We start from the raw sequence: 13059 nt of genomic DNA, 5'->3' as shown, positions 1-13059 counted from the left end.
TATTATAATAAAATGATATTATTTGAGGCTGGACACAGTGGCTCATGCCTGTAATCCCAGCACTTTGGGAGACCAAAGCGGGTGGATCACTTGAGCCCAGGAATTTGAGACCAGCCTGGGTAACATGGCAAAACCCCATTCTCTACAAAAAAAAAAAAAAAATTAGCCAGGCATGGTGGTACACACCTGTAGTTCCAGCTACTCAGGAGGCTGAGGTGGCACGATTGATTGAGCTCAGGAGTTTGAGGCTGCAGTGAGCCATGATGGCACCACTGCACCCCACCCAGGGTGACAGAGCAAAACTGTGTCTCAAAAAAGAGAGAGAAAAAAAAAAGATGTTCTTTGAGAACCTGCTGTATTGGCCATGTAAGAATCACCTTAAGAGGGACATAGAAAAATGCAATATGTTCCCTTACAGACAGATTTTGTCCCTGCATCAAAGACAAAAGTGATGTCTCTGATCTGATTTATATTGAAATAAATGTGAGCTATACATACATTTAAGTAGGATTAATAAAAACAAGTAAAATTGGGCCGGGTGAGGTGGCTCATACCAGTAATCTCAGCACTTTAGGAGGCCAAAGCGGGCAGATCACTTGAGGTGGGAAGTACAAAACCAGCCTGACCAACATGGTGAAACCCCATCTCTACTAAAAATACAAACATTAACCAGGTGTGGTTCCGCGTGCCTGTAGTCTTCAGCTACTTGAGAGGCTGAGACAGGAGAATCCCTTGAACCTCGGAGGTAGAGGTTGCAGTGAGTCGACAGTGTGCCACTGCACTCCAGCCTAGGTGACAGAGCGAGACTCCTCAAAAAAAAAAAAAATTATTATTTACCCAATATCTGGTAAATCAGTGAGCGACAGCAAACACAGCTCACCTATAAATCAATCCTGACTGGGTGGGGCCACCTTTGTGGAGAGTTACTGAATTAGGAATTTAATCATTTTGATTGTTCTTGTAATTACTTTGCAGTCCATTATCATAATATAATCAATCTAAAAGTGACATGATTCTCTTATTTTTTGAAACCCCATTCATAATTTTAAAATCTTGTTTATTTTCTTGATAAATTATACAACTACGAAAAAAATTCTAAACATTGCATTTAAGTATAGAAAAGCTCAAACACAGCTGTACTTGGAGGCAGAGGATTACATCAATTCCTGCATTCCCTGAAGAATCATTATGATTTCAGTAATATCAAATGCAGAAAATGTTGTGTTGAATAACTCTTAAAATACCATAAGCAGATATGTTGTTGAGAATGGGATTTTTTTTGTATTGGTGAAAAATTTTGTGAATTTCTGGACAAAACAATATACAATGGTCCTGTGATTTATGCAATTGCATTTCTCGAACACTATGAAAATTAAAACAAGCAACAACACTTGTAATTTATAATGAAATACGGTGCAGCCTTGGACATTGTCAACATGTTTATCATCCAATTTCATGTCTGAAGGTCACTGGAGAGTCCTATGACATGCTTGCAGGTAGCTTAATTGTCTTGGCCATTCTCAATAGCAGCCCCCATTCACTAGGAGAACCACCAGAGCAAACTCCAGACTTTAAATCAATCCAGACTGGCTGGTGCCACCTTTGTGGAGAGTTAATGCTTTAGGTAATTTAATCATCTTGATTGTTCTTGTGATGAGTTAGGAGACGATTATCACAACCTAATCAATCCAGAAGTCATGAAGTCTCCACCCACTAATTAAGGTGACTCAATATAAACCTGCCTCCTGTGCCTCCACATTAGCTCATGTGAAAGACCTGTGTATAGGTGGTCGTCTCCTCGGCTCGGAGTCCCTGCAGCAGCTGAGGTGCCTGTGTCTCTCTGGTTCTCAGTGGCCGCCATCATGCTCTCCTCCACACTCAGGGTGGCTGTGGTGTGCGTGAGCAATGTCAACAGGAGCATGGAGGCCCACAGCATCCTCAGGAGAAAAGGGCTAAGTGTCCGGTCTTTTGGAACTGAATCTCATGTGAGGCTACCAGGACCAAGACCCCATCGTCCTGTAGTTTATGATTTTGCAACAACATATAAGGAGATGTACAATGACCTCCTCAGGAAAGATAGAGAATGCTACACCCGCAACGGAATCTTACACATTTTGGGAAGAAATGAGAGAATCAAGCCCGGTCCAGAAAGATTTCAGGAGTGTACTGATTTCTTTGATGTCATCTTCACCTGTGAGGAGAGTGTCTATGACACAGTGGTGGAAGATCTGTGTTCCAGAGAACAGCAGACCTTTCAGCCTGTGCACGTGATCAACATGGACATCCAAGATACCCTGGAAGATGCCACCCTGGGAGCTTTCCTCATCTCTGAGATTTGCCAGTGCCTGCAGCAGTCAGACGACATGGAAGACAATCTGGCGGAGCTGCTGTTGCAAATGGAGGAGAAGGCAGGAAAAAGCTTTCTTCACACCGTCTGCTTCTACTGAACATCTGGGCTGGCTTTGTCCCCTTCCTCAGTAAGAACTTAGGCATGGGACTTTAGTCCGGATTTATTGTGAGAAGCATCTGCAAAGACCTTCCACTCAGTACTGTTTGTATTACTTTTGTACACATCACCTGGAAAGAGACTATTACCAAGAAAATATTTTATGGGAAATGAGAAGGACTAACATTTTTAAAAGCACTGAAAAATGCTTGGCATTGTTTTAGGTGCATTACATGGCATAACTTATTTAATGCTTATATCATTCTACAAGGAAGCTAGCCCACCATGACGCCATTTTCCAGAGGAGCAAACCGAGCTGATAATGGACTGCTGAAAAAATGATTTGTTTAAGGGTGTTCAGCAGATAAATAACATTGTATAGATAAGCACCTTTTAAATAAACTTCCTTTTCTCAATTTGAGTGGTTTTTTTTAATTTTTAAATTTTTTAAGTTAGTTGAGACCAATGGAGTGTGGTATGTTAACTTAAATGTTGTTCTTCTTTAATAAGAGTATAATATTGCATGTTTGAACAGATAAATGTTTTTACATATAGATTATATCTTTTTTACTAATGCTCACTTGAATAAGTAAAATCCAAGTTGCATAATGAACTACATATGATTGTAAAATTTGGAATTATCTGCTCAAATCATAGGTCATCAAATTAAATGAAATAAAAAATGTAAATAAAAAGTATATTCTTATTTCTGTTTGGGGGATGCATTTCAAGCCACTAAGCGACATGCTTTTGTTTAAACCTTAGGAATTACACTGAAAAAAATGGATCTTTCATAGTGAAAATTTTATTAGGTTCAAAATGTTCATTGATATGAACATTGAGAACATCAGGTGATAAACCTAATGATGTTTTCAAGGAGAAACAATTGAAACACTTTTTCATAATCCTTGGTAGTAGCACTAAACCATGTTTACTAATAGGAGAAAAATAGATCAGAAGTAGTTGTTCATAGTTAAATTAATTGACATGTTATCTATTGAACTAGACTTATTACGGCAACTTAAAATAACAGCAGAGATTAGCTCTCAAAATGAGTTTATTTGAATGAAGGACTGGAATCAGGAATACATCGGGTATAACAAGTCACAGGTGTATCCTGAGAGGTTGGGGTAAGGGGAGACTTTTAAAGGCAAAAAGAAGTCCACAGAAGCTGCTTTGAAATACATTTATTGGTCACAGAAGCTCATTGCAGGAGTCGGCATTAGCTTATTGGTGGAGACAGCCATTGCTAGGTATGTGTTCTTGCGAGAACATTTTCTCTGGAATGCGGCAGTCTTGAAGATAATGCAGTTATAGAAATATGTGTGGCCATGCAGAATGAGCAAAGTGTGTAAGACCTGCTGATGGTGTAAAGGATGTAGGACGTGCCATAATCTCTCGTGGGTTTTAGAGAGTCCTTGTGATAGTTCTTATCTCAAAGACACAAGCATGGGCTCCCCTCCTTCATGACCTTCCAGCTCCACTTCATCAGCCTTCTCCACTGTGAATTTACCCTTTTTCCCATTTTCCATGCTGGACTGTTTAGAAAAAGTCCCTATGTGCAGCCCGCATTTAAGGAGTGAGGACTTGTGCCCTACTTCCTTGTGGGTGGATTATCCATGTAAATTATATGGACTTACTCCTCACAGATGTGTCTATTCTCCCCCTCATTAATGAATTTATTCAATTATTTCTTCATAGCAGTATGGAATCTTGGATATTTATTTTTCTATGTGGGGTTACAATTCAATCCTGCTTTGTTTTGTTGCTCAAACTTTCTGTTTTGGCCATCGCAAGCACTTTCAGTTGCCTCCTGGGCCCTTTCATGTGCCCCATCGTGGTGTTTGTTTGGTTTTACTTCATTTTTCATGGAAAAGGAAACACTCTGGCATTATGAGATGCCCCAGGTTCATCTTATATATTTCCAGCCTCAGAATCAACAACTTCTCCAGATAATCCTGTTTGTATTACTGGAGGATGACGAGAGTAATCAAAATCAAGTGTGCTTGATGCTACTAAGGTACCAGTGTTTTCTGTCCTGCCTCCTTCGGCTACATTTAAATTTTTCCCCGTTGTCTTAATTTTCAGTTTGATTGGGAGGCATCTACATACAACTTTCTTTGTTTTTAAGCCTCCATGAAGCTCTGTGAGCTTTTTCAATCTGTAATAGTTTAGCTTTTTACCTAATTTGAATAATTTCACAATTATTGCCTCAAAAACAAAAATCAGTCCCATTCTTTCTCTCATTTCATTTTGAGACCCAAACTACACATCTGTTAGACCTTTTGATATTGTTCCTCCAGTACCTGAGGATCTCTTTCTTTTCTTTTTTGTTCTTTTTTTCTCACTTCTTCAGTCGGATAATTCTGCTGATAGACCTTATGGTTAATTTTTAGAAGTAGGATTACTGTGGTCAAAGAGACGTATAGGCCAGAAACAGTGGCTCATGCCTATAATCCCAGCACCTTGAGAGGCTGAGGCAGGAGAATCGCCTTGAGGCCAGGAGTTCAAGACCAGCCTGAGCAACACAGTGAAGCCCTATCTCTACAAGAAAATAAAAAATAGAAATTAGCGAAGTGTGGTGGCACACACCTGAGTCCTAGCTACTTATAAGGCTACTTGGAAGACAGAGTAAACATGTTTTTAGATTTATTAGATATTCAAGATGCCCTCCATAGAGCTTGTAACATTTTTCATTACGACGGGCAAACATGCCTTTTCCCTCACAAACTTGCCAGCAGTGTATAGTGTCAACCTTTTGAACATTTGTCAATCTGATAGTTTATCAGGTATGGTTGCCCATCTGTTAAAAGAGCTGCCAGCCATTCTCTCTGCTGAACACACGTGCCATTCCCCCATCATGATGTGCAGTCTATTACCCATCCCCTTCTATCCAGGGACATTGCCTTACGACTCGCTTCAACCAACAGACTGAGCTTGAAGTATTACATTCTCTGCTTCATGGATTAGACTTGTGTAAAACCACAAACAAGCCACATGGTGATTACACAATCCAGGTCACACCTTGGGGTAGATCGGACATGGGGCCGGGAGCTGTGGCTCACACCAGTAATCCAAAATACAAAAATTAACCAAGTGTGGTGCTGTGCACCTGTACTCCCAGCTACTTGGGAGGCTGAGGCAGGAGAATTGCTTGAACATGGGAGGCGGATGTTGCAGTGAGTGAGCCAAGATCGCACCACTGCACTCCAGCCTGGGCAACAGAGTGAGACTGTCTCAAAAAAGAAGAAGAAGGAGGCTCAGCCCTCTCCCTCTCCCTCTCCATGGTCTCCCTCTCCCTCTCCCTCTCCACGGTCTCCCTCTGATGCCAAGCTGAGGCTGGACTGTACTGCCGCCATCTCGGCTCACTGCAACCTCCCTGCCTGATTCTCCTGCCTCAGCCTGCCGAGTGCCTGGGATTGCAGGCTCGCGCCGCCACGCCTGACTGGTTTTTGTGTTTTTTGGTGGAGAAGGGGTTTCGCCGTGTTGGCCGGGCTGGTCTCCAACTCCTGACCACGAGTGATCTCCCCGCCTTAGCCTCCCGAGGTTCCGGGATTGCGGATGGAGTCTCGCTCACTCAGTGCTCAATGTTGCCCAGGCTGGAGTGCAGTGGCGTGATCTCGACTCGCTACAACCTCCACCTCCCAGCCGCCTGCCTTGGCCTCCCAAAGTGCCGAGATTGCAGCCTCTGCCCTGCCGCCACCCCGTCTGGGAAGTGAGGAGCGTCTCTCCCTGGCCCCCCATCGTCTGGGATGTGAGGAGCCCCTCTGCCCAGCCACCCAATCTGAGATGTGAAGAGTGCCTCTGCCTGGCCGCAACCCCATCTGGGAACTGAGGAGTGTCTCTGCCCGGCCGCCCAGTCTGGGAAGTGAGGAGCGTCTCTTCCCAGCAGCCATCCGGTCCTGGAAGTGAGGATCGTCTCTGCCCGGCCACCCATCATCTGAGATATGTGGAGCGCCTCTGCCCGGCCCTGACCTCGTCTGGGAACTGAGGAGTGTCTCTGCCCGACCGCCACCCCATCTAGGAGGTGAGGAGTGTCTCTGCCCCGCCGCCCCTGCTGAGAAGTAAGGAGCCCCTCCGCCCAGCAGCCGCCCCGCCTGGGAGGGAGGTAGGAGGCAGCCCCCGCCCAGCAGCCGCCCCGTCTGGCAGGTGAGGAGTGTCTCTGCCCCGCCACCCCGTCTGAGAACTAAGGAGCCCCTACGCCCAGCAGCTGCCCCGCCTAGGAGGGAGGTGGGGGGCAGCCCCTGCCCGGCAGCCACCCCGTCCGGGAAGTGGGGGGCGCCCCTGCCCGGCTGCCCCGTCTGGGAAGTGAGGAGCCCCTCTGCCAGGCCACCAACACGTATGGGAGGTGTGCTCAACACCTCATTGGGAATGGGCCATGATGACGATGGCGGTTTTGTCGAATAGAAAGGGGGTAATGTGGGGAAAAGAAAGAGAAATCAGATTGTTGCAGTGTCTGTGTAGAAAGAAGTAGACATAGGAGACTCCATTTTGTTCTGTACTAAGAAAAATTCTTCTGCCTTGGGATGATGTTAATCTATAACCTTACCCCCAACCCCGTGCTCTCTGAAACATGTGCTGTGTCCACTCAGGTTTAAATGGATTAAGGGCGGTGCAAGATGTGCTTTGTTAAACAGATGCTTGAAGGCAGCATGCTCCTTCAGAGTCATCACCACTCCCTAATCTCGAGTAGCCAGGGACACAAACACTGCGGAAGGTGGCAGGGCCCTCTGCCTAGGAAAACCAGAGACCCTTGTTCACATGTTTATCTGCTGACCTTCCCTCCACTATTGTCCTATGACCCTGCCAAATCCCCCTCTCTGAGAAACACCCAAAAATGATCAATAAATACTAAAAAAAAAAAAAAAAAAGAAGGAGAAGGAGAAGATTCGACGTGGAAAGTGAGGAGGGAGAGGAAGTAAAAGAGAGGAAATAAAACAATTACAAATAAAGCTATTAACGTATTTATAATGTTATTTTTATGAAACAAAGTATTTCCCTCATTTTTTGAGTGCTTTGTTAGTCTTCTTATGGTAATTTTAAAACGGAAGAAAAAACACACATACACAAATACAGAAAACCAAACAAAAATAAAGGAGTTGCTTAAGAAATTATTATAAGGCATACATCATGTAATCAAGAAATAGAAATTTGTCAGAGACACCTAAAGCAATGTTCATTTGACTGGTCCTTATCACAATAACCTACTTTCTGGCATAACTCACTTTTATAGTTAAGATTCATCTTCAAATCTTCCTGAAATTTGTATCCAAATGTCATTTTTCATCTTCAATAACCATGTGAACACCCATTTGCCTCTTTCTCTGGCTACTTCCTCAAGAAATCATTGTATTTTCATTACAGCAAATCTAAATGTTTATTTCCCACTCTACATAGTATATAGTCAGATACGCGGGGTCACCATAACGACTTCCAATCAGAGCTCCCCTCCCTCTACCCAATAAACCAATACTAGAGGTGTTCAACAACCTAGAAAGTCTGCTTACCATATCTGCCCAACATATAATCATGCCCCATACTTCCCACACCCTGGATTTTTAGTGATAATATTAGCTCTCACTTCTCATGCTTCCTCACACCCAACTACTGCCACAGTTCTTAGCAATTCCAGCATCCACACAGATTATCCACCCAGCACCTCAACACTCTCACTTCTTCTCCAATTGCACCTGTCTACACCCCACCAGAGATACCCATGGTCATAGTCATCAAGAAATTCACCACTAGATCAAAATCTGAAACAGTCATGCCCCAACTATAAGACCACATCTTTCCATTCACTTTTGCTTCTTTATTTAAACTCTAAGGGCTGTTTGACCATGCATTGTGCCACAACCCATGGATTCCAGCCCAATCCCTACTTATTCACCCTTTCTGGTCCAAAACCAGCTTTCATGGTTTATCACTATAATTACACCCTTTCAAACTCCTGAAGCATTTCTGCACCTTGCTCTTCTGTCACATTTGCATTGTCCATGTCCAAACACAGAGAAAAGAGAAACTCAACCACCTTGTCATGTTTTTCCAAATGGATTGGCTGGAAAAAGTAGTATCTATGGGACAGTCTCACTTTTATCTTCAGAAGAGCTCTCACAAAAACCTACACTCAGGTTTGTATTCCCATATTTTAAAACAATTATCTATGCCAAATATCCTCACCCCATCCCCAATCATGATCCTGACTGCCCACTGCCAGCTGATGGCCTTATCTTAAGCCACATTGACAGAATAGACAGAAACTATCTCTCCAAAACTTTCACTTATATATTTGGACCCAGCCACCCTTAAAGTCAGAAATCTGACAGTGATTCCAAAGTCCTCCTTTTCTCATCAAGAAGTCTCTCATGTCAGCTCTAACATCCCTCTCCAATGTGTCCATTCTTCTGCCTTTTGACAGACACTTCCCTCTCCCAAGCTCCCAACCTCTCCTCTGCAAACTACTGTACCAGCTGGCTTCCCCACTTCCAGTTGCCTCCTGCTACCTACACTGCAAGAGGAAAAAGAATATTTTCTTAAAACTTTGGAAGTTTCTGATACCAAAAATGTGAAAGTTGTTACTACCAAGATGAAGTCCACTATCATCAGATCCAGGTGAAGTGGAGCTGGAGGGTCATGAAGGAGGGGAGCCCATGCCTGTATATCTGAGATAAGAGCTATCACGACTCCCTAAAACCCACAAGAGATTATGGCACATCCTACATGCTTTACACCACCGGCAGGTCTTACACACTTTGCTCATTCTGCATGTTCACACATATTTCTGTAACTGCATTATATTCAAGACTGCAGCATTCCAGATAAAATGTTCTCGCAAGAACACATGCCTAGCAATGGCTGTCTCCACCAAGAAGCTAACGCCAACTCCTGCAGTCAGCTTCTGTTACCAATGAACTTTGGTTTAAGGTAGTTTCTGTGGACTTCTTTTTGCCTTTAAAAGTTTCCCCTTACCCCAAACTCTCAGGATGCACCTACAACTTGTTATACCTGGTGCATTCCAGTTTACAATCCTTCATGTAAATAAACTCATTATCTTTTGAAAGCCAATCTCTGCTGTTATTTCAGGTTGCCATAATAAGTCTAATTCAATAGATAACATGTAAATTAATTCAACTCTGAACAACTACTTCCGATCTATTTTTTCTCCTATTAGTGAACATGTTTTAGTGCCACTACCAAGGATTATGGAAAGTGTTTCACTTGTTTCTCCGTGAAAACATCATTAGGTTTATCACCTGATGTTCTCAATGCTCAAATCAAAAAACATTTTAAATTTAATACAATGTGAATCTCTCAATATGAGAGATTGCTTATTTCAGTGTAATCTATAAGCCTTAAATAAAAAAATGTGGCTTAGTGGTGTGAAATCCATCCCCCAACATAAATAAGAATATAGATTTTTAAAAAAATTTTTATTTGATTTTCTTTGGTGACCTATTATTTGAGTAGATAATTCCAAATTTTACGATAATCTGTGGTTTGTTATCCAACTTGGGGTTTTATTTTTTCAGGGTAATTCATAAGGTTTAAACAGAAGCATGTCGCTTATTGGCTTGAAATGCATCCCCCCAACAGAAATAAGAATATACTTTTTATTTACATTTTTTATTTCATTTAATTTGATGACCTATGATTTGAGCAGATAATTCCAAATTTTACAATCATATGTAGTTGATTATCCAACTTGGATTTTACCTATTAAAGTGAGCATTAGTAAAAAAGATATAATCTATATGTAAAAACATTTATCTGTTCAAACATGTAATATTATACTCTTATTAAAGAAGAACAACATTTAAGTTAACATACCACACTCCATTGGTCTCAACTAACTTAAAAAGTTAAAAAATTAATAAAAAACCACTCAAATTGAGAAAAGGAAGTTTATTTAAAAGGTGCTTATCTATACAATGTTATTTATCTGCTGAATACCCTCAAACAAATCATTTTTCCAGCAGCCCGTTATCAGCTCGGTTTGCTCCTCTGGAAAATGGCGTCATGGTGGGCTAGCTTCCTTGTAGAATGATATAAGCATTAAATTAGTTATGCCATGTAATGCACCTAGAACAATGCCAAGCATTTTTCAGCGCTTTTAAAAATGTTAGTCCTTCTCATTTCCCGTAAAATATTTTCTTGGTAATAGTCTCTTTCCAGGTGATGTGTACAAAGGTAATACAAACAGTACTCAGTGGAAGGTCTTTGCAGATGCTTCTCACAATAAATCCGGACTAAAGTCCCATGCCGAAGTTCTTACTGAGGAAGGGGACAAAGCCAGCCCAGATGTTCAGTAGAAGCAGACGGTGTGAAGAAAGCTTTTTCCTGCCTTCTCCTCCATTTGCAGCAGCAGCTCCTCCAGATTGTCTTCCATGTCGTCTGACTGCTGCAGGCACTGGCAAATCTCACAGATGAGGAAAGCTCCCAGGGTGGCATCTTCCAGGGTATCTTGGATGTCCATGTTGATCACGTGCACAGGCTGAAAGGTCTGCTGTTCTCTGGAACACAGATCTTCCACCACTGTGTCATAGACACTCTCCTCACAGGTGAAGATGACATCAAAGAAATCAGTGCAGTCCTGAAACCTTTCTGGACCGGGCTTGATTCTCTCATTTCTTCCCAAGATGTGTAAGATTCCGTTGCGGGTGTAGCATTCTCTATCTTTCCTGAGGAGGTCATTGTACATCTCCTTATATGTTGTTGCAAAATCATAAACTACAGGACGATGGGGTCTTGGTCCTGGTAGCCTCACATGAGATTCAGTTCCAAAAGACCGGACACTTAGCCCTTTTCTCCTGAGGATGCTGTGGGCCTCCATGCTCCTGTTGACATTGCTCACGCACACCACAGCCACCCTGAGTGTGGAGGAGAGCATGATGGCAGCCACTGGGAACCAGAGAGACACAGGCACCTCAGCTGCTGCAGGGACTCGGAGACAAGGAGACGACCACCTATACCCAGGTCTTCCAAATGAGCTAATGTGGAGGCACAGGAGGCAGGTTTATATTGAGTCACCTTAATTAGTGGGTGGAGACTTCATGACTTCTGGATTGATTAGGTTGTGATAATCGTCTCCTAACTCATCACAAGAACAATCAAGATGATTAAATTACCTAAAGCATTAACTCTCCACAAAGGTGGCACCACCCAGTCTGGATTCATTTAAAATCTGGAGTTTGCTCTGGTGGTTCTCCTAGTGAATGGGGGCTGCTATTGACAACGGCCAAGACAATTAAGCTACCTGCAAGCATGTCATAGGACTCTCCAGTGACCTTCAGATATGAAATTGGATGATAAACATGTTGACAATGTCCAAGGCTGCACCCTATTTAATTACAAATTACACGTGTTGTTGCTTGTTTTAATTTTCATAATGTTCGAGAAATGCAATTGCATAAATCACAGGACCATTGTATATACTTTTGTCCAGAAGTTCACAAAAATTTTCACCAATACCAAAGAAATCCCATTCTCAACAACATATCTGCTTACGGTATTTTAAGAGTTATTCAACACAACATTTTCTGCATTTGATATTACTGAAATCATAATGATTCTTCAGAGAAGGCAGCAATTGCTGCAAGCCTCTGCCTACATTAATATGCCTTCAAGTACAGTTGTGTCTTAGTTTTCGGTACTGAAATACAATGTTTAGAATTATTTTCCTTAAAAGTTTGTAAAATTTATTAAGAAAATTAAGAGATTTTAAAATTATGAAAGGGGTTCCAAACAATAAGTATAATCATGTCACTTTATAATCAATCACCTTATCGTTGATTAGATTATGATGATGGGCTCCTAACTAATCGAAATAATCATCAAAATGATTAAATTCCTAAAGCTGCAACTCTCCACAAAGGGGGCCCCACCCAGTTGGGATTCATTTATTTGTGAGCTCTGTTTGCTGTCACTCACTGATTCACCAAAAATTGAGTAAATAATAACCTTGCTTGTTTTTATAAATTTTTCTTAAATATATGTATGGCTCACATTTATTTCAATGTAAATCAGATCAGGGACATCACTTTTGGCCCTGGTGCCGTGACAAAATCTATCTATAAAGCAATATATTGTATTTTTCTATGTCCTTCTTCAGGTGATTCTTACATTGCAAATACAGCAGGTTCTCAAATAACATCCTTTTATTTCTTTTTTCATTTTGAGACAGGGTCTCACTCTGTCACCCCGGTTGTAATGCAGTGGTGCCGTCATGGCTCACTGCAACCTCAAACTCCTGGGCTCAATCATTCCTCTCATCTCGACCTCCTGAGTAGCTTGGACTACAGGTGTGTACCACCATGCCTGAGTAACTTTGGTATCTTTTGTAGAGGATGGAATTTTACCATGTTACCCAGGCTGGTCTCAAAAGCCCAGGGGCTCAAGTGATCCACCCGCTTCAGCCTCCCAAAGTCCTGGGATTGCAGGCATGAGCCACTGTGCTCAGCCTCACCTAACATCATTTTATTATAACAGTAATGAGAAAAAAATTTGACTTCTGGAGGGGCCACTGTCTGTGTGGAGTTTGCATATTCTCCCTATGTCTGTGTGGGTTGTCTCTGGATACTCTTGTTTCTTCCTACATCCCAAAGATGTGCACATCA

At 42.1% G+C, this 13059-nt stretch overlaps 2 protein-coding genes across 2 annotated transcripts; one reads left to right on the top strand and one right to left on the bottom strand.

The window, feature by feature from the left end:
• The first annotated feature begins 1787 nt into the window (after positions 1-1787).
• Positions 1788-2862, top strand: LOC134807289 (RNA polymerase II subunit A C-terminal domain phosphatase SSU72 like protein 2-like). Its single transcript, XM_063783549.1, has one exon. The coding sequence runs from the start codon at positions 1863-1865 to the stop codon at positions 2445-2447; it is 585 nt and encodes a 194-aa protein (XP_063639619.1). The 5' UTR covers positions 1788-1862; the 3' UTR covers positions 2448-2862.
• Positions 2863-10333: 7471 nt separating this feature from the next.
• LOC112204803 (RNA polymerase II subunit A C-terminal domain phosphatase SSU72 like protein 2) lies at positions 10334-11435 on the bottom strand. The gene has a single exon (XM_054661941.2). The coding sequence runs from the start codon at positions 11331-11333 to the stop codon at positions 10749-10751; it is 585 nt and encodes a 194-aa protein (XP_054517916.2). The 5' UTR covers positions 11334-11435; the 3' UTR covers positions 10334-10748.
• Positions 11436-13059: the final 1624 nt, after the last annotated feature.

This window comes from Pan troglodytes, chromosome 9, assembly GCF_028858775.2.
Source record: "Pan troglodytes isolate AG18354 chromosome 9, NHGRI_mPanTro3-v2.0_pri, whole genome shotgun sequence".
In the NCBI taxonomy this organism is placed as follows: domain Eukaryota; kingdom Metazoa; phylum Chordata; class Mammalia; order Primates; family Hominidae; genus Pan; species Pan troglodytes.
Note: the sequence above shows the minus strand (reverse complement) of the source record. Positions and strands in the feature narration are given on the sequence as shown.